General features: G+C 39.0%; 1 protein-coding gene across 1 annotated transcript; it reads right to left on the bottom strand.

Annotated features, from left to right (window-relative positions):
* Positions 1-725: 725 nt before the first annotated feature.
* gss (glutathione synthetase) lies at positions 726-26952 on the bottom strand. Its single transcript, XM_062054666.1, has 13 exons — positions 26809-26952; positions 26424-26556; positions 21614-21759; positions 21437-21512; positions 13907-14046; positions 12704-12820; positions 11801-11881; positions 11642-11719; positions 11485-11554; positions 6554-6748; positions 6206-6287; positions 2067-2256; positions 726-2005 (listed from the first exon to the last, which is right to left on the bottom strand). Exons 2-13 carry the CDS (start codon positions 26553-26555, stop codon positions 1882-1884), a joined length of 1431 nt encoding a protein of 476 aa, XP_061910650.1. The 5' UTR covers position 26556; positions 26809-26952; the 3' UTR covers positions 726-1881.
* Positions 26953-27805: the final 853 nt, after the last annotated feature.

Here is a 27805-nt window from a genome sequence, read left to right as displayed (position 1 = left end):
TGACCTCTAAACAGAGGTACGTACCGAACCGAAATTTTTGTGTACCGTTACACCCCTAATCCACGCCACTACATATTTTTTCAATATATCTGGGGCCGTACTTATCAAGCTTCTTAGAATTACTCCTAAGAAGTCTGCTAAGAGTTGACTTAAGAGTAAATAAATTCTTGGCTGAAAGCTGCACTTAAAAGTTAGTTATCAAGCGTCTTACTCACACTTTCAGCGAAGTGTAGGACTGAATCTTAAGTGTCACACTCAGAGCTGAATTACGACATTACTATGTGCCGTAAACGCAATTTTAGGTGACGTCATTTCTGTGTCCATAGAAATGACCAATCACGGAAGGGAATCCGTTGTCTAAGAATAAAGAAATATCTTGGAAATATTTAAGTGGACAATGGGAGTGTATATTTTGACAATAAACTACAAAATAATACAAAACAAACTAGTCCCCGCCGGCACTCACGCTACCGCTCCCTCTCTTCTCTCGCCCACACACTCACTGACGTCACTCACCTCACGGCCACACACATACGCTACTGTCATAACATTTTCTTTCCAATTCATTAATTAGGCAACTAATTTGAAACTGGTGTGGGTGGCTCTATATATACTAGCCCACTGCAGACACATGCAGAAATCAACAAGGAATCGAAAAGTATTAAATCTGTGACAAAAATAATATCCGCTCTGTCTAAACGATACCGTTTGATCAGCTGCTCGTCATCAAAAAAAACAAAAAACATTGTTCCGTTCCCTGAACGTTGGCGCACGTCTCTCTCGCCTCAGTGCCATCCCCTGCTGGCAACTCCTAACCACTTAAGACACCTCTGAAGGTCTCTTAAATATCGTGGAGAGTAGGAGTGATTCTTAGACTTAAGAACGTTGATAAAAAGCTTTTATTCTTAAGTTTGAGAGTAGGACTAAATTTCGCAAATTCTCAGGACTTAAGTGTAAAATGGCACTCTAAGAAGCTTGATAAGTACGGCCCCAGATTTGTGTATTCGCCCCAAACCTTTATAATACAGATGCTGCAAAATGAACTATTTGTTGGCCCATCAAGGAACAACCTAAAGTACATTGAGGTCACGTGTATGGCTGCAACTATTTCTTTAATAAATCCAAATTTAAAAAAAGTTACAATTTAGATTCTATTGCTTCGATAAATCTTTTAATGAGTGTAATTAATAAAAATGGATAAAATCAGGGTAGCATGCCCAGGACTTTAAATACACAGACATAGTTTTGGCTAGGCTGCAATAGAGTGGGTGTGGGGATTCTGTGTGGCTATGGCTGAGTTATTTATTTATTTTTTATTAACGCAGACTTAAAAGTGCAGTTTATTAGAAAAAAATAATGAAGGTTATGGCAAGCAGAAATTGTATTTTTTCCTAAAATATGCATTGAGTCTATAAAGTATGTTCCCTCTTTAATTGGTTTTACCCTTTGAAATTGTTTTTAATCATATTTATTTTATATTGTTTTTATATGTATTTATTTTTGTTGTGCAGCACTTTGGAAACATTTTGTTGTTTAAATGTGCTATATAAATAAAGTGGATTGGATTGGATAAATAATCAATACATCAAACTAGATCGATTACTGGGTAGATCACTAAAATAATTGATGGCTGCAGCCCGAAGACACGTGGTTGCAACTTAGCAATACCGTTTACTTTTCAACCGTAAAGCTTTTACTATTATTATTATCATTTGAGACAGAACATATTCATAATTTGCATTTAAAATAGTTTTTCTGTACCAAAAACCAAAAAGTGTCCTTTTTGGAACGACTGGTCTGATGTTAATGTTGCTTACATTGCATGAGGTAGTGTAATAAGAATGGTGTCGTGAAAGTCCACACAGGTAAAGATGCACCTTCTCAGTAGAGCAGAGGGTTGTCCAACACAGCAACACCCGCATTGACGCCACCGTCTGAATGCTCGGAACTCTTGGTCCTCAGCAGATGTCCCACGCAGTCGTTCATCACCATGTCCTTACCATGCCTGCATGGACGTTATTGTCAAAAGCCTCTATTTTGACTGTAGAGCACTTCTGTATGCTTACCTGACATAGACTCCGAAGAAGCCCAATTCACTGAGACAGCTGCTGATTGCGAGGGGAGAGTTTCTTCTCAGCAGGTAGTTCTGCATCGGTTTAGGATGGATTTTGTCCATCAGAATGTAGGCTGTCCTCTCAGAACTGCCCTTCACTCTGTGCAGAACTTCGCAGATCTCTTCTCCGTAAATGTTGTTCCCTTGGGGGGAAAAAAACCATTTTCAAGCCATATTCAGTTGAATATGCTATAAAAACAACATATTTGATGTTCAAACTGATAAAAAAAATTTTTTTTTGCAAATAATCATTAACTTTAGAATTTGATGGCAGCAACATGTGACAAAGAAGTTGGGAAAGGTGGCAATAAATACTGATAAAGTTGAGGAATGCTCATCAAACACTTATTTGGAACATCCCACAGGTGAACAGGCAAATTGGGAACAGGTGGGTGCCATGATTGGGTATAAAAGTAGATTCCATGAAATGCTCAGTCATTCACAAACAAGGATGGGGCGAGGGTCACCACTTTGTCAACAAATGCGAGAGCAAATTGTTGAACAGTTTAAGAAAAACCTTTCTCAAGCAGCTATTGCAAGGAATTTAGGGATTTCACCATCTACACTCCGTAATATCATCAAAGGGTTCAGAGAATGTGGAGAAATCACTGCACGTAAGCAGCTAAGCCTGTGACCTTCCATCCCTCAGGCTGTACTGCATCAACAAGCCACATCAGTGTGTAAAGGATATCACCACATGGGCTCAGGAACACTTCAGAAACCCACTGTCAGTAACTACAGTTGGTCGCTACATCTGTAAGTGCAAGTTAAAACTCTCCTATGCAAGGCGAAAACCGGTTATCAACAACACCCAGAAACGCCGTCGGCTTCGCTGGGCCTGAGCTCATCTAAGATGGACTGATGCAAAGTGGAAAAGTGTTCTGTGGTCTGACGAGTCCACATTTCAAATTGTTTTTGGAAACTGTGGACGTCGTGTCCTCCGGACCAAAGAGGAAAAGAACCATCCGGGTTGTTATAGGCGCAAAGTGTAAAAGGCAGCATGTGGGATGGTATGGGGGTGTATTAGTGCCCAAGACATGGGTAACTTACACATCTGTGAAGGCACCATTAATGCTGAAAGGTACATCCAGGTTTTGGAGCAACATATGTTGCCATCCAAGCAACGTTACCATGGACGCCCCTGCTTATTTCAGCAAGACAATGCCAAGCCACGTGTTACATCAAGGTGGCTTCATAGTAAAAGAGTGCGGGTACTAGACTGGCCTGCCTGTAGTCCAGACCTGTCTCCCATTGAAAATGTGTGGCACCTAAAATAGCAGAAGGGAGACCCCCGGACTGTTGAACAACTTAAGCTGTACATCAAGCAAGAATGGGAAAGAATTCCACCTGAGAAGCTTCAAAAATGTGTCTCCTCACTTCCCAAACCTTTACTGAGTGTTGTTAAAAGGAAAGGCCATGTAACACAGTGGTGAACATGCCCTTTCCCAACTACTTTGGCACGTGTTGCAGCCATGAAATTCTAAGTTAATTATTATTTGAAAAAAAAAATTAAGTTTATGAGTTTGAACATGAAATATGTTGTCTTTGTAGCATATTCAACTGAATATGGCTTGAAAAGGATTTGCAAATCATTGTATTCTGTTTATATTTACATCTAACACCATTTCCCAACTCATATGGAAACGGGGTTTGTACTTGTGCTGTAAGAAAACCCACCATTTTGCATGTCTTAGTATTTTATCTATTTTAATGGAGTACGTAGCAAATAAAATCTAGTATTTATTATTATTTCTGGCGGGCATTGTGGCGTCCTTCAGTGGTCTTTAAGCACACAATAAAACCACCTCCGTCTCGTGTAGAACAATCACTCTGTTGTAAGAGAGCACATTTTGTAGGTTCAGTGTGCACGATTAAATAGCTTAGTTGCTCAGACAGCAATGTGTTTGTATAAGTTTACATTGGGGTATGTTGTTTCTTAATGACCAAAGATCTTAATAGCTCTTGTTTTCATGTTGGCATTTAAGCTATCGAGGTGACACTAGTCAGGCCGTGAGTTTATCAAAGTGCAGTTATCAATCAAGTTTTTTAAAAATAATTTTAATATAAAAAGGTAATACTAACCGTCAGAGTTTTACTGCGGTTATGATTAATACTGTTTATTGTTACATCCCAAAAAACTAATTAAAGTACGGTAGTTGAGTTACTATTATTCAACTTAAAGTGACATATAGACGCTAGCTTTAGTTTAGTTTAGTACTTCTCTTAGGACAGGGGTCGGCAACCCGCGGCTCCGGAGCCGCATGCGGCTCTTTGACCACTCTGACGCGGCTCAGCTGCATACCTGCCGACCCTCCCGATTTTCCCAAAGACTTACGGATCTCAGTGCCTCTCCTAGAAATCTCCCGGGGCAAATATTCTCCAATTTTCACCCTAACAACTAAATTAAGGGTGTGCTCTAACGGCACTGCATTTATTGTCCTCTGTAACCAGCACAAACGAGCACTGCATTTATCGTCCTCAATAGCCAGCACAATCGGTGTGCCAGCTCGGCCACATGTTGTAGGAAGCTTATACTTGCACACGTTGAAGACCGCAAGGCATACTTGGTCAACAGCCACACAGCTTACACTGACGGTGTAAGCCAAAAAACCAAAAAAAGAATGACAAACACATTTCTGGAGAACCTCCGCACCGTAACACAACATAAACACAACCCAACAAATACCCAGAATCCCATGCAGCCCTAGCTACCACCAAACCCCCACACATCAATCCCCCCCTCCCTCCGTGCATCGGTTGAGGTGGGCGGGGTTTGGTGGTAGCGGGGGTGTATAATGTAGACCGGAAGAGTTAGGGCTGCATGGGATTCTGGGTATTTGTTGTGTTGTGTTTATGTTGTGTTACAGTGTGGATGTTCTCCAGAAATGTGTTTGTCATTCTTTTTTGGTGTGGGTTCACAGTGTGGCACATATTTGTAACGTAGCAGTGTTAAAGTTGTTTTATACGGCCACCGTCAGTGTAAGCTGTGTGGCTGTCGAACAAGTATGCCTTGCTGTCTCTAACGTATGCAAGCCAAAGCTGCATTCAACATGTACCTGAGCAGGTGCGCTGTTTGAGCATACTGGAGAGGGCGCTAAAAGCAGTGTCATCACACCCCGGAATTCGGTAGTCTCCCGGAAAAATTGTGGGGGTTGGCAAGTATGACGTTTACATGCGCCATTCATTAAAAACTCGCGGGCCGCACTATCATTAAATTTCCTATTAAGGTGTGGGCCGGGGCGTGTGTCTGAGACCCCTGGTTAAAACATAGCAAAAAAAGCTTTGTATGCAGTGTTATATCATTTTAAATTTTCAAAAGAGTTTTGTGGCTCCCATTGTTTTCTTTAATTTGTGAAATTTGTTAAAATGGCTCTTTGAGTGGTAAAGGTTGCCGACCCCTGTCTTAGGACATAAGCACGTGTATTGTGTCTTTAAGAGAATGCTTTTCTTAAATACCTATGATGCAGCCACGCTGGATAATTTGAGTTAGTTGGGAACCAAGCTCACATGGTTTTCTTACTCTTGTGTCTGTTTTGTTTCAAACCGTATTTGGATTACTCCTGTTTAGTAGATAAAGCTAAGTGGAATAGATTTTTTTTTTTTGCAGTTCTAACCTCATCCCCACATTTACTATCTTTAAAGAGTTTCACTTTATGTTCATTAGGAGATAGCTAACTTCTTTTTACACTTGTACAACAGGATTATTGAAATCCTACAAAAAAAAACAAGTAATGATGGACACAGTTTGACACCGGAACAAATTACCGTAATTTCCGGACTATAAGCCGCTACTTTTTCCCCTCGTTCTGGTCCCTGCGGCTTATAGTCGGGTGCGGCTTATATATGGAGCAATCTGTATTTTCCCCTAAATTTAGCTGGTGCGGCTTATAGTCAGGTGCGGCTTATAGTCCGGAAATTACGGTAATCACTTCTTATGGGGAAAAGTGTTTAAAAACTAAAATAACCGTTTCACCGTATCCTGTATCAAACGGCTGCAATTCCAAACTGATTAATGCTAAGTGAATGATAGATGGTGATCAATTTTACTGCATACAGTGTCGAAATTCATATTGTTTCCCTCTTTGACTGTACCTCCTCCTTCTCGCTGGGGTTTCAGGACAAACCGGTCTGGTGTCGCCAGAGCCATCTCCACCGTTTTGTCACCCTCTGGTCCCTTTCATACAGAAAGTGAAAGGCCTTATTATTACATAATAATGACATGTGCACACATTTGTTAAAAAGAAACTATATTTTCATGTTAAATGTATATATATATATATATATATATATATATATATATATATACATATGCGCCCACACACATGCAGTCTAAGATTAGTCTTTGTCATGTATAAAGAGTAGTCAGGGCAACAAGGCTGATTGGCTGTAGGTATTTGTCTTTTGAGGAAAATAAACTTTATTAAAATGTGATTTACTCACCATGTCAAGATTATAAAGGCCAGCAAAGGTAGCCCTGAGTTGCTCCACATTTTGCGGCTGATCGGGAAAGAACCGTTCCAGAACTCCAGATTTGGCGAGCACCTGCTGGACCTTCTTCGTCCCAGCAAGGTGTGTGCCGATATCTGGACACTTCACCGCCAAGGAGCGCTCAATCATCAAGCGAGCCTCCCATGTCTACCAATGAGAAGAAGGCGTTTACAACTTTATATTGAGCAGTTTATATAATGAATGTTTGAATTAGTTAGCATAGTTGTGTAGCAGTGGGCATACAGTTTAAATACAAGGCTAAAATTACAGATAATACTTTTTGCTTGAAATGTTTCAAGATCAGTGAATGATTTTGCCTTTGATTTGTTGACCATGCTTATAATCAAAACAAAACATAAGCAAAAAATAATAATAATAAACTTATTCGTAAACAGTTTAACTAAAAGTTAGAGATGCTACCTCAGTAGAAGCATTTAAGTCTCATCTTAAAACTCATTTGTATACTCTAGCCTTTAAATAGACTCCCTTTTTAGACCAGTTGATCTGCCGTTTCTTTTCTTTTCTTTTCTACTCTGCTCCGGGGTGGACCGCTAGCCTGTCCATCAGATGGGGACATCTCTACGCTGCTGACCCGTCTCCGCTCGGGATGGTTCCCGCTGGCCCCACCATGGACTGGACTTTCGCTGATGTGTTGGACTTTCACAATATTATGTCAGACCCACTCGACACCGAGGATGTCGTTGTGGCTTGTACAGCCCTTTGAGACACTTGTGATTTAGGGCTATATAAATAAACATTGATTGATTGATTGATTGATGTAGATAAATGCAATAATATAAGACAATGTGACAATATCAACAAAATATTGTTTGTTACATACAGTTGTTTGAGCAAAATAAAGTCAATAAAGCAAATTAACTAAACAAAAGCAAAAACTAACATTGGCAATCATTCAAATCATTTAGCTGTTTATCCCTAAAGCACTCTTGTGTGCAAGGACCTTCCCGCCTTAGTTTTTAACAACATAACAATAAAGTAGGGATGTCCCAACTAAAATTTTGGGCCTTAGATCCGATCTTATTTCGATCAGATACTTTGACCATAGCTGACGGAACTGAAATGTTTTTACCAAGTAAATAAAGTAAACTGTTTTATAAAGGTTATTTCATTAAATGTATAACTTGCTTGTATTGGTGTAAATCAGAGGATGTATTTATTCTACATACTATTTTTTTAACATAATAAAGTGGCAAGTGCAAAATAACTAAAAACTGTTATAGGCTCCCACATAAATCCTTTGGATTTTGCCCTTAAAGCCTTCCCGTATCCAGACACTTACTCCCTGAGTTTGTAAGTAATAACAAATGCGACAAAAAAGTTATTTTGTAAATAGAATAGGAAAATGAAAAATATTGATCTTAACACTTTAGTATCGTTTTATACTATGCATCGATAATATCGCTATTAGGATCACTTTGAAGCTTTAGTGTTTACTATGTCTTCTCATGTCATTCTGCTCGGTGTGTAGCATGCTTAATAATAATCCTGTTATTTATAATGCACTTTACATTTTCCGAAGTGCAACAATGGATGCATATTATTAAAAAAAATTTAAAAGTATGAAAGCAGGAAGGTGAGTCGTAAAATATTAAAAACAACTAAAAAGTGCTTAAAGAGGGGAATGCATTTTTGAAAAGGAAGGTTTTGAGTTGTTTTTTTGAAGGATTTTTAAAGGCCTACTGAAATGATTTTTTTTTTTTTAAACGGGAATAGCAGATCCATTCTATGTGTCATACTTGATCATTTCGCGATATTGCCAAATTTTTGTGGAAAGGATTTAGTAGAGAAAATCGACGATAAAGTTTGCAACTTTTGCTCGCTGATAAAAAAAAAGCCTTGCCTGTAGCGGAAGTAGCGTGACGTCACAGGAGCTAGTATTCCTCACAATTCCCCGTTGTTTACAATGGAGCGAGAGAGATTCGGAGCGAGAAAGTGATGATTACCCCATTAATTTGAGCGAGGATGAAAGATTCGTAGATGAGGAACGTTAGAGTGAAGGACTTGAGAGGCAGCGATGGACGTATCTTTTTTCGCTCTGACCGTAACTTAGGTACAAGCTGGCTCATTGGATTCCACACTCTCCTTTTTCTATTGTGGATCACAGATTTGTATTTTAAACCACCTGGGATACTATATCCTCTTGAAAATGAGAGTCGAGAACGCGAAATGGACATTCAGTGCCTTTTATCTCCACGACAATACATCGGCGAAATGCTTTAGCTACGAGCTAACGTGATAGCATCGTGCTTTAACTGCATATAGAAACAAAAAAATAAACCCCTGACTGGAAGGATAGATAGAAAATCAACAATACTATTAAACCGTGGACATGTAAATACACGGTTAATGCTTTCCAGGCTGGCGAAGGTTAACAATGCTGTGCTAACGACGCCATTGAAGCTAACTTAGCAACTTAGCAACGGGACCTCACAGAGCTATGCTAAAAACATTAGCTCTCCACCTACGCTAGCCAGCCCTCATCTACTCATCAACACCCGTGCTCACCTGCGTTCCAGCGATCGGCAGAAGGACGAAGGACTTCACCCGATGCGTTTGGCGGCCCGGAGACGTAGGAAGTCAAGGTGAGGTCGGCGGCTAGCGCGGCTAGCGCTCCAACAAATTCCTCCTGGTTGTGTTGCTGTAGTCCGCTGCTAATACACCGATCCCACCTACAACTGTCTTATTTGCAGCCTTCATTGTTCATTAAACAAATTGCAAAAGATGTCCAGAATACTGTGGAATTATGAAATGAAAACAGAGCTTTTTGTATAGGATTCTACGGGTACCATAACTTCCGTTACTCTGACTTTGTCACGCGCATACGTCATCATACCGCGACGTTTCAGCCGGATATTTCCCGGGAAGTTTTAAATGTCACTTTATAAGTTAACCCGGCCGTATTGGCATGTGTTGCAATGTTAAGATTTCATCATTGATATATAAACTATCAGACTGCGTGGTCGCTAGTAGTGGCTTTCAGTAGGCCTTTAAGTGTCTGTGGGGTTTTGATGTCGTCCTGGAGAATGTTCCAGAGGCGAGGTGCAGATGAGCATAAGCCACGTTCTCATCGTGCAAAGCTTGGTTCTGGGTGTGAGGAGGCAGTCTGATAGATAAGGAGTATAAGTGTGGGGGGGGGGGGGGGGCAGTTGGCATTTAAATGAGGGCGGTTAGGGGAGTGGCATAGAGGAGGGTTCCAGCTCTTTGCCGTAAAAAACAGCGACCAGTGCAATGAGCTTTCTCCAAATATCTAAAGCCAGTGGAATAGACCTCTGGTTGATGCCAGGTTTCAGTTAAGCACGTATTGTCAATCCCTGTATCTAAATTGTGGTCATTAAAGGCCTACTAAAAGCCACTACTAGCGACCACGCAGTCTGATAGTTTATATATCAATGATGAAATCTTAACATTGCAACACATGCCAATACGGCCGGGTTAACTTATAAAGTGACATTTTAAATTTCCCGCCACACTTCCGGTTGAAAACGTCTATGTATGATGACGTATGCGCGTGACGTCGATGGTTGACACGGAAGTATTCGGACACCATTGGATCCAATACAAAAAGCTCTGTTTTCATCCCAAAATTCCACAGTATTCTGGACATCTGTGTTGGTGAATCTTTTGCAATTTGTTTAATGAACAATGGAGACTGCAAAGAAGAAAGTTGTAGGTGCGATCGGTGTATTAGCGGCGGACTACAGCAACACAACCAGGAGGACTTTGAGATGGATAGCATATGCGCTACCGTGAGTACAGCTTTGGCTTCCAAACATTTGATCGCTTGCCTGTACGTGCATGTCGCTATGTGCATGTCACGTACGTAACTTTGGGGAAATATATGTTTCTTGCCGACTCTGTTGGCGGCCGGGGTGTTGTCGAAAGCTACAACGCCCGCCGCCGTCCCGTAGCTAAGTTAGCTTCAATGGCGTCGTTAGCAACAGCATTGTTAAGCTTCGCCAACCTGGAAAGCACTAACTGTGTATTTACATGTCCATGGTTTAATAGTATTGTTGATTTTCTATCTATCCTTCCAGTCAGGAGATGTGACGTAATTGGAGCCTTGAATAGGTCAATAATTCATAATGACATTGATTTTGATTCATTATTATTTTTTAAAGAAAAAAACAGCCTGCATGGCACCTTTGTGTTATTAGAGTAAACATTGCGACATTTTCTTGTTACATTTCACCTGTTTGCTCTTTTATATCACTTATCATGTTTTTAATTTTTTTCATTCGTATTTTTAAAATGTGCTGTGGGGCCATTAAAAAATGACCTGCGGGCCACAAATGGCCCCCGGGCCGCACTTTGGACACCCCTGCTTTAAACGAATAACAAAGGCTGTACAGTAAAAGCATGTTAGTCGCAATAAACAGTGTCAATAAATGAGCTCTTTAGACTGCAGTTGTGTTAGATACATTTCAGTTATTTTTGTGTTTTTTTTAATTGTACTGTTCACAATAACATTGAATATATCACATAAGGGTCACATATAGGCAAATAGTGTAAGAATAGACTTAGTATAATATTATACTCTATTTGTGATGGAATTTAACTGGCAGTCAGGAAATGATAAAAAAGCAGAACCATCAGCGGATCCAAAACAGATTGTAGCATGCTTAGTGTATTAGTTGGTGACCAAACAAAGATCCAACGGCGCAGCAGAGCATAAAGAAGTTTGTTTTACTTTTACACGGGGGCAGGAAGCATGTGTGCAGGCTGACAATACAAAACTAATAAGGGGTTGCATCCCTGTCACTATTGTTAGTGGATTTTGGAGGCTACCAGAAACACTGCAAATGCATGTTCTGAAACATTTCACTGGCAGCCCATTCTCTAATTGCTGTAAGACAAAAGACTACCTGTTCAGACGTGTAGTGTTGAGGCATGTAGCCATTCCTGAAGTACACCAATGCGACCTCCTGACCATCACTGAACACAAAGCATTCAATGTACTGTATATATATATAATTTAAAAAAAGTTCACATAATTTAGATTTCTTGACAGAGGAGACTTACACAAACAGTTTCTTATCCTTGTCAAGTTTTCCAGATTGTGAAACATCTTCAAAACGCTTTCTCAAAGTGGGAATATTCCTGAAAAACATTGTAAGCAGCAGGATGTTTATTATGTTTAATAAAAGTAACAATCCGAGTTTACTTTCATTTGAAAGTCACCTTTTCCACAACTCGTTCTCGATAAATCTTTGATCGAAGATGTTCTGCTGCTTGGTCTCCACCAAGAACATGACAACTGCTCTGTAATGACAACCAGACCAATACAAAGAAAAACTCAACACTTAAGTCCAAACCTGTCAATACGCATTGACTAAATAAAACTAGCCTAATTAATATCAGTGTTTCCCACACATTCATTTATTTGTGGCGGCCCGCCACGAAAGAATTACGTCCGCCACAAATTTTAAAAAATTTAAAAAATTTATTTATTTTTTTTGTCCTGTAGATGCCCATATAGGCTGTTCAGATTTACTTTACAAAAGAGAAGTGTAGGATACTTCTCTTGTTGCCTTATTTGTATTTGACCACTACTGTTTTCTGTTTATTTGTTACTGACTGTGGCAGGACACCTCTGCCTCTGTTTCACTTTATGTTGCTGGTAAATAATATGGTTGTAGTAGTAGGCTAAAGTTAAATTATTTAGTATGCACTAATTAAAGGGGCAGAGCTTTAAGAGACATTTTAGCTTTTATATTTTATAAGATATATTTTTTGTAAGAACCACAATTAATAAATATATTTCAGTGAATAACTTATTGTTCAAATCTGTATATAAATATGTACATAAAGTATTGTAATTATATTGTAAAATGGATGGATGGATGGACATTTAAAACAAAACTGTTATTATTAATTAGTAAGTATACATTTTTTGAGTCTTTTTAGAGAAAATCATATCATTGTAGTAAATTATGCAAATTACTCAATGATGTCATGGTGACCACGCCCATAGCCACGCCCCCACCGCCACAGGTATCTTGGCAGTTTATGGGAAACACTGAATATATTAAAAGCAGTTGATTGACATTGAGGGGATGTTTAATAAAGTTTAAGAGTACGTACCGATCTGATCCATAAAGCTCCCAGGCCTTAGCGATACCATGAGCCAGACCCACCGCAGGGTTGTTGTCTAAGATGCGTTGGCTCTCCCCCAGTCGTCCAGCCACCTTCAGGGTGTGTCTGTGCAAGAAAAAAAAACTCTTCAGTCAGACCTGGGCAATTATTTTGATTCTTGGGCCACTGGGGGCTGGCGTGTATAATATATGTATATATGTGCTCACACATGTTCGGGCTGTCAAGTGATTAATTTTTTTTTAATCACTCTTAAGCTGTGATTAATCACAGGTTATTACTCACTTGCATATTTAAATTTTGCTTAAGAAAATACCCCTATATTTGGACACAAATGCAAGTTCATAGTCCAAATGTAGTCCAATTACCGGTAGTTTTTAAACGTTTATTTGAACTCTTAACTCATTAATTTGCTTAAAACTTGATGACAGCATGTAGAGTAAGAATTAAATGCACATTTTCAAAGTATTAGCAATAAAATAGCACACAAGGTACAGATAGTAAAAACACCCATAAACAGCTTTACAAGACCTTTTGTATCCGGTTTGAAAGCCGCAGCCGATGAAAAGAAACACAGACCGACGTAGCAATTTATCGATGACGGCAAAGTTAATGAGTTCATTTTCATTTATTGTCTATTGTGAGCGAACTGTGGTGCTGAATTTCCCCCAGGGATCAATAAAGTACTTTCTATTCTATTCTATTACCGTTCAATTGATTGACTTACTACTATCAGTGCAGTCCTACAATTGTATGACATATATAATGCCTTTGGACATCAAATTCAATGCATTTTAATGCATTTTTGCAAAATTAATTTAAATTAATTACGTAATGCCCCGCTGGAACCCTGCATGTGCTTTGCTTTAAGATGCTATTATGTGTATATATTGCAGCAAATAAAAGGTAAATATGACTCATTTTTAACAACACTGTCATACAAGCATTAAGATAAGTCAAAAATGCAAAAACAAAACATCATCTTGACATGTGAAAAAGCAATAATTATTTGATGTTGACTTTAGTGTTGTTTTTTAACTCCATTCCAAACTGTACAACATCAAAGTTTCCACTACATATGAAGTTTATCCCGTCTGTAATAGAATTCATTCCTTTCCACACCTCAATAGAATTCATCATACCGAACTCAAATTTGGCAGGTACTTGTTTTTGAGGTACAATTGCCTTACTTACCGGTGCACGTTGTGCATATGTGAGGCGAGGCCTCCAAAACTAGCGGAGATTGTGTTGATCTCGATCTGCTTCAGAGACGTGGAACCGTCCTCCCTCTGGTCCAACATGTAGTCGGATCGATTCAGACCCAACACAATGGACTGTGGAGAAAGAGACACTGATAAAGAGATTTATGTTTTTATCATAGTGAGACATTTTAGACAATTTTTGTGGAAACAGTTTAAGGAATGTTTTTTTCTGTTCTGTTATTTTTAGTATAATTTAAAAAAAAAACCTTGACCTCCAACCCATCAAACTCCATATTTTCTTTCATTTTTAATTCTGGTAGGTGTGATAGTTAGGTGTATAAAACATTGCAATTAACGATCAAAATAAGGTCATCCCTCTCCATACAGCAGTGTTTCCCACACATTCATTTATTTGTGGCGGCCCGCCACGAAAGAATTACGTCCGCCACAAATAAAAATAAATACAAATAAAAATAAATATATATATATATATATATTTATTTTTTTTTGTCCTGTCCAGCTTCTCAGGCAAGTCATATAGTTGATGTAGATGCCCATATAGGCTGTTCAGATTTACTTTACAAAAGAGAAGTGTAGGATACTTCTCTTGTTGCCTTATTTGTATTTGACCACTACTGTTTTCTGTTTATTTGTTACTGACTGTGGCAGGACACCTCTGCCTCTGTTTCACTTTATGTTGCTGGTAAATAATATGGTTGTAGTAGTAGGCTAAAGTTAAATTATTTAGTATGCACTAATTAAAGGGGCAGAGCTATAAGAGACATTTTAGCTTTTATATTTTATAATATATATTTTTTGTAAGAACCACAATTAATAAATATATTTCAGTAAATAACTTATTGTTCAAATCTGTATATAAATATGTACATAAAGTGTTGTAATTATATTGTAAAATGGATGGATGGATGGATGGACGTTTAAAACAAAACTGTTATTATTAATTAGTAAGTATACATTTTTTGAGCCTTTTTAGAGAAAATCATATCATTGTAGTAAATTATGCAAATTACTCGATGATGTCATAGCCCATAGCCACGCCCCCACCGCCACAGGTATCTTGGCAGTTTATTGGAAACACCCGAACAGCGTTTCAAATATTGCAGTTTCATCAAAATCGCCATTCATTTGTTTTTTAAGGCATATTCTACAACATTTTTGCCCCAAATTAAGCCTTATCAAGCATAACAATTGCCAAATGGGGTAAAAGTAGCAATACTACAGTAATACTGGCCACTATATGGGACCAAACCAATCAGACCACACTGTTCAGTATCGTGGCCACAGATTGGCTCAGCCTCAAGCAGCATTTCTTTATTGGACTAGAGCAGTGGTTCTTAACCTTTTTGGAGGTACCGAACCCCACCAGTTTCATATGCGCATTCACCGAACCCTTTAGTGAAAAATAATGGGGTTTTTTTCAAATTCAAGACAAAGTTATATGTTTTTGGTAACACTTTAGTATGGGGAACATATTCTGAGTAACAACGACTTAATTTAGAGTTATTTGGTTAGGCTTAGGGCCGGGGTTAGAGTTATAATAAGGCCATGCCGAATAAGGCATTAATAAGTACTTAATGACTAGTTAAGAGCCAATATGTTACTAATTTGCATGTTAATAAGCAACTAATTAATGGTGAATATGTTCCCCATACTAAAGTGTTACCATGTTTTTTTACTGGTGCACAAAATGAAGCGTGCATGAACATCACCTTGTTCAAACAACAAAACCAACACAGTGCATAAACTCACAACAAATGACACACCTGCAAATCAGCCTGACTTCTGCTGTTGTCTTATCCGTAATACGCCGATAGGGAGAAGTTTTTATTTACACAATGAGTCAGGTGTGTCTTGACCTCCGCCGAACCCCTAGCCCGACTCACCGAACCCAGGTTAAGAACCACTGGACTAGAGCACTCTCATAACGTTGAACATGTATTTAGAACATTTTATATTTGGTTTATGATGAATAATTCCTACTTGTTTCTTTGTGTTGTTTAAAGCTAGCTTAGTTAAGCTATTAGCATGCCTGCTTCCCAAGAGTACAAGTCACAGTGGTGTGGTCATGGCTCTACAGTTTGTGATGAACCTCATAGAAGCATGGTAAACACAGTCCACCATCTGAAGACAGGCATGAGTAGCATTCATATAAAAAAGATCACCATAATCTAGCACAGATAAAAATGTGGCAGAGACAAGGCGCTTTTTTTTTTTTTACACCAAAAGAAAAAAAGCTCTTATTACGGAAGAAAAACCCCTATTTAAGTTTTAGTTTCTTCACCAGTTGATCAATAAAAGGTTTAAAAGTGAGAGAGTCCTCAATTAAAACACCAAGGTATTTATATTCATGCACCACTTCTATGACATTCCCTTGAAGAGTTGACACTACCGGGGGAGTTCGAGGCATCTTCCTATGTTTGGAAAACTGCTTAAAGGCCTACTGAAAGCCACTACTACCGACCACGCAGTCTGATAGTTTATATATCAATGATGAAATCTTAACATTGCAACACATGCGAATACGGGTTAACTTATAAAGTGCAATTTTAAATTTCCCGGGGAACTTCCGGTTGAAAACCTCTATGTATGATGACGTATGCGCGTGACGTCAATCATTGAAACGGACGTATTCGGACACCATTGAAGTCAATACGAAATAGCTCTGTTTTCATGTCATTATTCCACAGTATTCTGGACATCTGTGTTGGTGAATCTGTTGCAATTTGTTCATTGCATTATGGAGAAAGAAGCTGAGCAAGCAAAGAAGAAAGTTGTCGGTGCGAAGCGTCTATTTTGCGAGGGAAGTCAGCAGCAACACGTACACAGCCGGCGCTTCTTTGTTTACATTCCCGAAAGATGCAGTCAAGATCGAAGAACTCGGACAACAGAGACTCTTACCAGGAGGACTTTGATTTGGGTACACAGTTGCGCTTCCAAACATTTGATCGCTTGCTATAACTAGCTCGAGCTAGTAGCTAGGAGCTAGGAGCTAGCATTAGGATTAATTTGTGGCATATTAAATATAAGCCTGGTTGTGTTGTGGCTAATAGAGTATATATATATGTCTTGTGTTTATTTACTGTTGTAGTCATTCCCAGCTGAATATCAGGTCCCACCCGCGCGCTTCCAAACATTTGATTGCTTGTACGTAACTTTGGTTAAATATATAAGCTTTATGAACCTTGGGTTAGGTGAATGGTTCTTTGGGCTGAGTGAGTGTGTGTGTTGTGCAGGTGTTTGAATTGTATTGGCGGGTAATATGGACGGGATCCCGTCCATATTACCCGCTCGAGCTATAACTAGCTCGAGCTAGTAGCTAGTAGCTAGGAGCTAGCATAACAAACACCTAGGTGTTTTTATGCGGATTAATTTGTGGCATATTAAATATAAGCCTGGTTGTGTTGTGGCTAATAGAGTATATATATGTCTTGTGTTTATTTACTGTTGTAGTCATTCCCAGCTGAATATCAGGTCACCCCCGCCTCTCACAGCATCTTCCCTATCTGAATCGCTTCCACTCCCCACTAGTCCTTCACTTGCACTTTACTCATCCACAAATCTTTCTTCATCCTCGCACAAATTAATGGGGAAATCGTTGCTTTCTCGGTCCGAATCTCTCTCACTTCATGCGGCCATCATTGTAAACAATAGGGAACTTTGCGTATATGTTCAACTGACTACGTCACGCTACTTCCGGTAGGGGCAAGCCTTTTTTTTATCAGATACCAAAAGTTGCGATCTTTATCGTCGTTGTTCTATACTAAATCCTTTCAGCAAAAATATGGCAATATCGCGAAATGATCAAGTATGACACATAGAATAGATCTGCTATCCCCGTTTAAATAAAAAAAAGTCATTTCAGTAGGCCTTTAAGTTTTGTCTTGTCAGCATTAAGAACCAGTTTTAAGTCAATAAGTGAATTCTGCACAGCGCCAAAAGCTTTCTGCAGGGAAAGTTGAGTTCATTTTCATTTATTCTTCTATTTATTGACTATCAGCCCGGGCCTACAATTGTATTTAGGTTTTTTTATTGCCTCTTGACATCAAATGTAATGTTTTTAATGCAATTTAAGGCTTTAATTCTTGCAAAATCCATTTAATGACTTGTAATGTTTTTTAATGACCCGCAGAAACACTGTTAAAGAAAATCCTGTTTCTTTTAATGAACCGCAGCACTCATGATTGACTGTCGGCAAGTTAGACAATAAGGGTTGTGTGTTGACTCCTTTTTAGTGGATAGTAAATTTATTCAGTACAAGCAGCACACACATTACTCGAAAGAAGGGCTGGGTGATGTATCAAATATACTCGATATATCGCGGGTTTGTCTCTGTGCGAGGTAGAAAATGACTACATCGTGATATTCGAGTATACGTTGTCACGCAGTTGCTTTTAGCTCCGGGCATTACACTACGGGCGTTTCTCACTCTTTCTTGTCTCTCCTTCTCACAGAGAGGTAAAACAAGCGCACCTTCTTACATACACTACCGTTCAAAAGTTTGGGGTCACCCAAACAATTTTGTGTTTGAGCCTTCATTTCTAAGAACAAGAATAGACTGTCCAGTTTCAGATGAAAGTTGTCTTTTTCTGGCCATTTTGAGCGTTTTATTGACCCCACAAATGTGATGCTCCAGAAACTCAATCTGCTCAAAGGAAGGTCAGTTTTGTAGCTTCTGTAACGAGCTAAACTGTTTTCAGATGTGTGAAGATGATTGCACAAGGGTTTTCTAATCATCAATTAGCCTTCTGAGCCAATGAGCAAACACATTGTACCATTAGAACACTGGAGTGATAGTTGCTGGAAATGGGCCTCTATACACCTATTTAGATATTGCACCAAAAAGCAGACATTTGCAGCTAGAATAGTCATTTGCCACATTAGCAATGTATAGAGTGTATTTCTTTAAAGTTAAGACTAGTTTAGAGTTATCTTCATTGAAAAGTACAGTGCTTTTCCTTACAAAAATAAGGACATTTCAATGTGACCCCAAACTTTTGAACGGTAGTGTACGTCACATACTGTCGCGCGTGCAACGTCATACGCTCTCGCGGAGCAGAGAGGTAGCGGCATGGGTAACGTTAGCTGTGGCAAGTGATTAGCGGAGCGGTGCGAGTGGTAATACGAGAGAGAGAAGGTGTGAATCTGGTAACAAATGGAGGAAGAATTAATTCCCAAGAAAAACAGCACGGGGTCCATCGCCTGGCGGTGGTTTGGCTTCAAGCGGGAAGATGTTGAGCAGACAACCGTAATATGTCAAGTATGCGGCGAAAGCGTTGCTACAAAAAGTAGCAGCACAACTAATTGGGGTTTGGTGGTAGCGGGGGTGTATTTTGTAGCGTCCCGGAAGAGTTAGTACTGCAAAGGGTTCTGGGTAGAGATGTCCAATAATATCGGCCTGCCGATATTATCGGCCGATATATGCGTTAAAATGTAATATCGGAAATTATCGGTATCGTTTTTTTTATTATCGGTATCGGGTTTTTTTTGGTTTTTTTGGTTTGGTTTTTTTGGTTTTTTTGTTGTTTTTTTTTATTAAATCAACATAAAAAACACAAGATACACTTACAATTAGTGCACCAACCCAAAAAATCTCCCTCCCCCATTTACACTCATTCACACAAAAGGGTTGTTTCTTTCTGTTATTAATATTCTGGTTCCTACATTATATATCAATATATATCAATACAGTCTGCAAGGGATACAGTCCGTAAGCACACATGATTGTGTGTGCTGCTGGTCCATTAATAGTACTAACCTTTAACAGTTAATTTTACTAATTTTCATTCATTACTAGTTTCTATGTAACTGTTTTTATATTGTTGTACTTTCTTTTTTATTCAAGAAAATGTTTCTAATTTATTTATCTTATTTTACTAATTTTTTTAAAAAGTACCTTATCTTCACCATACCTGGTTGTCCAAATTAGGCATAATAATGTGTTAATTCCATGACTGCATATATCGGTTGATATCGGTATCGGTAATTAAAGAGTTGGACAATATCGGAATATCGGATATCGGCAAAAAGCCATTATCGGACATCCCTAGTTCTGGGTATTTGTTCTGTTGTGTTTATGTTGTGTTACGGTGCGGAAGTTCTCCCAAAATGTGTTTGTTATTCTTGTTTGGTGTTGTTTATATGGGCACCCTCAGTGTAACCTGTATCGCTGTTGATTAAGTGTGCGTTGCATTCACGTGTGTGTGCGTACAGAAGCCGCACATGCCTTGTGTCTGGGCCGGCACGTTGTCAGAATGGATGAAAAGCGGGCTCTAAAGGCAGTGCCTTTAAGGCACGCCCCCAAGACTGTGGTCCGGGTGGACTACGAGATATAATGGCTGATGAACACCTTCATTGGATAATGAAGGTTGCCTCAGCTCAAAGCCTGAACCCCGACATTAATGAACGAGCATCCAAGAAAAGATGGCAGGTATCTGGCTTGGGCACATCAGATTAGATCAGTGTGTTGCAAAATGAGCAGTTTAAAGTCCTGAATGGTTGGTTTATTCATTGTTATTTTATTTTCAAATGTATTAGTCTGTGGAAAAAGTTAATGTTGATATTTACCTCAGAAGGCTGCCAATAGAAAAGAGGCATTCAATTGTTTTTTAAATTGTATTTGATATGCCATTGATATTTTTTAATTATTATTATTATTATTTGAAACTCCATTTTGCGTGTCACTATAAAGTTATATAAGCCTTGCTTGTTCAATATTCAATGCAAAACTTGTTTGGGTCCCTATTAAAAGGTTAATTTGTTCAACCTTGGCCCGCGGCTTTGTTCAGTTTCAAATTTTGGCCCACTCTGTATTTGAGTTTGACACCCCTGGCCTAGAGAATAAGGAGTGCTTGAAACTCCGCATGTCAACATCTCCGTATGAAAAAAATAAGTCAAAAACAGAAGGAGATAACGTCCGCAGGAACCTACCACATAGAAGGACATACACTGTTTGATTTCCTATTATGCAGCTAATTTTTATTTTACAGTTTTTGAAATATCTTGTGTGACATCATGCACAAAAGTGCACTTTATTTGTTTAACTATTGTAGTGGCGTTCTGTACAAAAAGTGCACTTTAATTTAGTGTTGTTTTGATATGTCATCTTAGTGACATCATGCACAAAAGTGCACTCATAGCTTGTTTTAAAATGTCTTGCACTTTCTGTTTTGGAATTTACATGAATGTTTGTGCCACTGCTTAATAAATACACTTTTGGTAAATTGACTTAGTTGTGGTTTCCCTCTCTGCATGAAAGTTTAAAAGTAGCATATATTAATGCAGTATGAAGAAGAATGTTTTAATGTGGACACATAGAATCATCATACTGCTGTGATTATATGCATCAAGTGTTCATTCAAGGCTAAGGCAAAATATGGAGATATATATCATGTATCGTGACATGGCCTAAAAATATTGAGATATTAATAAAAGGCCATATCGCCCAGGCCTACTCGAAAGTATATCCCAAGTTTGTTTCATCAAGCGTGCTCTAAGGACTTACCTGCGATCTTCCTTCCTGAAGGATCTGCTGGTGGATTTTGAACAGCCTCGCAGTGAAATCGTCGACAGCAATGGTACTGCAAAATGGAATAAAAGTGTGCCAAAATATATATCAATAATCACATTTTAAATTTGAGGGGGGAACAAGTAGCACATTTGTTTCAGCATGTCAGCTCACCTCGCTAGACTGTCTTGCAGGAAGTCAGGATCCTGGCTGATCTTGTCCACCAGCGTGTTGTAAAGAGTTTGCACCGCCTTAGCTTGCAGGAAAATGGCTTTGGGCACAGGCGTGGGGAAGAGTGTGAGGGGAGCATACGTCACCAGCTACAACACAAAGTGGAATGCTAAAATACAGAACTTCTACAAGTCTTATTATTAATATTCATGAACTCTTTCTACTTTAGTTCTACTTTACGCTTGACAGCAAAGGTGAGTTGTTTATAGGAAAACTGCCGCAGAAAGCACCATTAAAGGCCTACTGAAAGCCACTACTAGCGACCACGCAGTCTGATAGTTTATATATCAATGATGAAATCTTAACATTGCAACACATGCCAATACGGCCGGGTTAACTTATAAAGTGACATTTTAAATTTCCCGGGGAACTTCCGGTTCAAAACGCCTTTGGAGGATGACGTATGCGCGTGACGTCGCCAGGTCCACGGAAGTGTTTGGACCCTTTTGGACACAATACACAGAGCTCTGTTTTCTTCGACAAAATTCCACAGTATTCTGGACATCTGTGTTGGTGAATCCTTTGCAATTTGTTTAATGAACAATGGAGGCTGCAAAGAAGAACGTTGTAGGTGGGATCGGTGTATTAGCGGCTGGCTGTAGCAACACAACAAGGAGGACTTTGTTGGATAGCAGACGCGCTAGCGGCGAACTCACCTTGACTTCCTACGTCTCCGGGCCGCCGACCGCATCGTCGATCGCTGGAACGCAGGTGAGCACGGGTGTTGATGAGCGGAGGAGGGCTGGCTGGCGTAGGTGGAGCGCTAATGTTTTTATCATAGCTCTGACGAGGTCCCGTTGTTAAGTTAGCGTTGTTAGCAACAGCATTGCTAGGCTTCGACAGGTGTCGAATACACATTAACCGTGTATTTACATGTCCAGTGTTTGGTTCGGTGTCTCCTGATAGTAGTATTGTTGATCTTCTGTCTATCCTTCCAGTCAGGGATTTATTTATTTTGTTTCTATCTGCATTTGAGACAGATGCTATCACGTTAGCTCATGCTAAAGAGCTTCGTCGATGTGTTGTCGTGGAGATAAAAGTCACTGTGAATGTCCATTTCGCGTTCTCGACTCTCATTTTCAAGAGGATATAGTATCCGAGGTGGTTTAAAATACAAATCCGTGATCCACAATATAAAAAGGAGAGAGTGTGGATTCCAATGAGCCAGCTTGTACCTAAGTTACGGTCAGAGCGAAAAAAAGATATCTCATGAACTGCATTCTAGTCCGTCACTCTAACGTTCCTCATCCACGAATCTTTCATCCTCGCTCAAATTAATGGGGTAATCGTCACTTTCTCGCTCCTAATATCTCTCGCTCCATTGTAAACAACGGGGAATTGTGAGCAGCACTACCGCTTGTGACGTCACGCTACTTCCGGTAGGGGCAAGGTGTTTTTTATCGGCGAGCAAAAGTTGCGAACTTTATCGTCGATTTTCTCTACTAAATCCTTTCAGCAAAAATATGGCAATATCGCGAAATGATCAAGTATGACACATAGAATGGATCTGCTATTCCCGTTTAAATAAAAAAAATTCATTTCAGTAGGCCTTTAAGTACCATTAAGTTTTCTGCCTAAATGGCTAACTGGGTTAGTGTTGGCACTATTTCATTTTAGCAGTGGTGTGCTAGCCTAACATAACCAGAAATCATGATCATAATTAAAGATAAAAGTCATTTTTAATTTTACTTTCCCTAAATATCTAAAAGTATTTATATTCTCTTCGTGTCATATCATGCTCCTTCCAGCGCTGTTGTTTTTAGGTTATAGAGTTTTTTTATCCAATCAGAATTCAGCTATCTTATGTTGCCATGCTGTACCAAATCTGCCCGGGGCCTTCAGAATCAACAATGTCTGTGCACTGTAAGTGAACGGACACATACATTTGACAGACAGATCACGAGTTGTTGTCAGTAAGGCCTTCTAGCTGGCCTAAGGCAGATATATAGTAATGTTATGATCTAGGTAACATAGGAACTCCATTACCCAGCATGCCACAGTAGTGAAGAGCATGCGCAGTAGCCCCGTTTAGGTTGTTGAATGTAGACATGCAGCGGGATGTTATTGATGAGCACGCTGTGGAGTAAACTTTAAGAACTCAGCCAACACGCCTCGTCTGCATCTTTTATGATTGGACAAGACCACACATATATTTGCAAGGCCATTTTCAAAAAGGATATTTAAAGAGAAACTACATCTTGTGAGACGATGTCGGGAAGCCGTCCCGGCGATGAAATGTGAGTTCATATATTTTATTTCTTTATTTTTTCACGTTAAATATGTTTTTTGCCATTTTAATTTTGACAGTGCCACATAAGATATGTTTTAATTGCTGATGCGGGTTTATTGATTTTTTTATTAGCGCCAGAAAATAACCCGTTTTGCACAATGCCCAGTAGTGCGTAATTGTGTTCCTGTATGGTATTTCTCCAGCAATGGTCACGTGGTGACATAAATGATGGTATTTTGAGGTCATCATTGAAGTCGGACATCGCTGAAGGCCTAGGTGGGAAACACACGGCCCGCCACTGCATTTTAGCGGATGTAAATGTTGTAATGCTGTGTTAAGACTCTTGAACGCATTAAAAATAATCCCCTCAATTCCCCCCCAAAAATGGATTAACTCGCTGGAATATAAAGACAATATAACATACATCCATAAATGTGGATGCATATGCAAAAAGTGCAGTATATTTATCTGTACAGTAATATATGTACCGTATTTTTCGGAGTATAAGTCGCTCCGGAGTATAAGTCGCACCGGCCGAAAATGCATAAAAAAGAAGGAAAAAAACATATATAAGTCGCACTGGAGTATAAGTCGCATTTTTTGGGGAGATTTAATTGATAAAAGCCAACAACGAGAATAGACATTTGAAAGGCAATTTAAAATGTCTAAAGAATAGTGAACAACAGGCTGAATAAGTGTACGTTATATGAGGCATAAATAACCAACTGGTATGTTAACGTAACATATTATGGTAAGAGTCATTCAAATAACTATAACATATAGAACATGCTATACGTTTACCAAACAATCTGTCACTCCTAATCGCTAAATCCCATGAAATCTTATACGTCTAGTCTCTTACGTCAATGACATCAATAATATTATTTGATATTTTACGCTAATGTGTTAATAATTTCACACATAAGTCGCTCCTGAGTATAAGTCGCACCCCCGGCCAAACTATGAAAAAAACTGATTTATAGTCCGAAAAATACGGTATTTATATCTGCACCACCATGAGCTAATGCAACGAAAGTTCGTTATCTGTACTGCAAAGTTCAAATTTGAGTGACAATAAAAGGAAGTGTAAGTCTAAGTCTTACATCGGTATCACAAACAAAAGAAACATACTGTATTTTTTGGATTATAAGTCGCAGTTTTTTTTCATAGTTTGGCCGGGGGTGCGATTTATACTCTGGGGCGATTTATGTGTGAAATTATTAACACATTCCTGTAAAATAGAAGAGGAAGCGGTGCATTGTCTGCCTTTGGAGTTTGCAGAGTTGTTTCAATCAATCAATGTTTATTTATATAGCCCTAAATCACAAGTGTCTCAAAGGGCTGCACAAGCCACAACGACATCCTCGGTACAGAGCCCACATACGGGCAAGGAAAACTCACCCCAGTGGGACGTCGATGTGAATGACTATGAGAAACCTTGGAGAGGACCGCATATGTGGGGTGGGGGATTACACCCCCTAGAGGGGGGGTAACACAGAGGAAGAAGATTTCATGGGATTTAGCGATTAGGAGTGACAGATTGTTTGGTAAACGTATAGCATGTTCTATATGTTATAGTTATTTGAATGACTCTTACCATAATATGTTACGTTAACATACCAGTTGGTTATTTATTCCTCATATAACGTACACTTATTCAGCCTGTTGTTCACTATTCTTTAGACATTTTAAATTGCCTTTCAAATGTCTATTCTTGCTGTTGGCTTTTATCAAATACATTTCCCCCAAAAATGCGACTTATACTCCAGCGCGACTTATATATGTTTTTTTCCTTCTTTGTTATGCATTTTCGGCCGGTGCGATTTATAATCCGAAAAATACGGTAGTTCCTGCACAGTAGCCACAGTGGCGTTTTGCAGTGTTAACACTTTACTTTACCACTTTACCATGAATTGATTAACGTGCACCCCGACTTAAAAAAGTTGAAAAACGTATTCGGGTGTTACCATTTAGTGGTCAATTGTACGGAATATGTACGGTACTGTGCAATCTACTAATAAATCCATCCATCCATCCATCTTCTTCCGCTTATCCGAGGTCGGGTCGCGGGGGCAGCAGCCTAAGCAGGGAAGCCCAGACTTCCCTCTCCCCAGCCACTTCGTCCAGCTCTTCCCGGGGGATCCCGAGGCGTTCCCAGGCCAGCCGGGAGACATAGTCTTCCCAACTTGTCCTGGGTCTTTCCCGTGGCCTCCTACTGGTCGGACGTGCCCTAAACACCTCCCTAGGGAGGCGTTCGGGTGGCATCCTGACCAGATGCCCGTACCACCTCATGTGGCTCCTCTTGACTAATAAAAGTTCCAATCAAAATCCATCAAAACATACATAACTACGCAGCTACTTTCTTAGATGACAACTGCTAGTGCTTTTTGCTTTACTATGATTTTTTTTTGAGCCAACAGTGATAAACGTGTTGCACTTTGTAATGCAACCACAAAAGAACAATCCCAGAAATGTGTTGGTGACACAGAACAACTCAATTACAGAGTTGTTCTAGTTGCTCACCTCTGATGAATTGGGGGACTCGTTGGCCCTCATAAGGACACCATGGAGGAGTGCTGCATCTTTAGCCACTTCTGCCAATTTATTGATGAGGGTTGTGTTCATCAATACCTCCTTTGGTATCCCCTCGGCCATTCTAATACGTGTGAAAAAAAGAAATATGCCAAACAGAACAATAAGAAATAGTATTGCATGTTTAGGTTACTAAAGAGAAAAAAAAGTGCACAGTCATGCCTCAAGCTATTAACTAGTCAAGCTAAAAGGAGTTAAACATGGGAATGTACATTCTTGTTAGCATGTCGAAGAGTAGCAGCTTTATCTTATTTGTATTTTTTTTTTTTTCAACGACCGTGCAATTTAGATAAAAGGCAAAAGAAGAGTATATCACCTTTCCTGGTGCAGGTGTGTCTACAAGTCGACAGTAAACTACAACCGGAGCAGGATCCCAGGCACAAAGTCCCTGTGGCGATCACGTGATTTATTCAGGCCAATCATCGCGTCGGAGGCTGCCACGCTGCCTCTGAAGCCAGGAAGTAACTTTGCTCGGAGAAGACAGGAAGTAGGAAGTGGTTTCCTCTTTAAAAATCATAGACATCCTCTACACAGCATCGAGCGCTACTGCCTACTGGCGCTGACGAGACGCGGGGCCGCCATCTTGGAGTGGTGATCCGCTCCACTCAGTGCAATTCATTTGGCAGGAGCAATGAACTGTCAGCGCATTTAATTCATTTTACCTCACTGAATACCACTGATTTTCACGCGGTTTTTTGTCATACGTGTAGCTATGATAAAGGACACATTTTTTGGCGTGTTTTATTATTCATAGTTTGCTTAACAGTAGTAGAATATTCTTATATGCTATAAGTGACCAGACGTACGAGAACAAAACTGGGAATATAATCCCAGTGAAGGGGGAAAAAAACGGTCAGCTATTTTTAAATTCAAGAAACAATATGATTAGGTTATATATACATGCGTATATCCTACATAAACAATGTATGAATGCTAGGGATGTCCGATAATGGCTTTTTGCCGATATCCGATATTCCGATATTGTCCAACTCTTTTTGTTTTGTTTACATTTCATGAAACAAATTGTAATATATATATACATATACATATATATACATGTATATATATATATATATATATATATATATATATATATATATATATATATATATATATATATATATATATATATATATATATATATATATATATATATATATATACATATATATATATATATATATATATATATATATATATATATATATATATATATATATATATATATATATATATATATATATATATATATATTACAATTTGTTTCATGAAATGTAAACAAAACAAAAGACAAAACAAAGTTCAAAGGCTAT

The sequence above is a fragment of the Entelurus aequoreus genome, linkage group LG07, assembly GCF_033978785.1.
Source record: "Entelurus aequoreus isolate RoL-2023_Sb linkage group LG07, RoL_Eaeq_v1.1, whole genome shotgun sequence".
Taxonomy (NCBI): domain Eukaryota; kingdom Metazoa; phylum Chordata; class Actinopteri; order Syngnathiformes; family Syngnathidae; genus Entelurus; species Entelurus aequoreus.
This window is presented reverse-complemented; position numbering and strand designations above follow the sequence as displayed.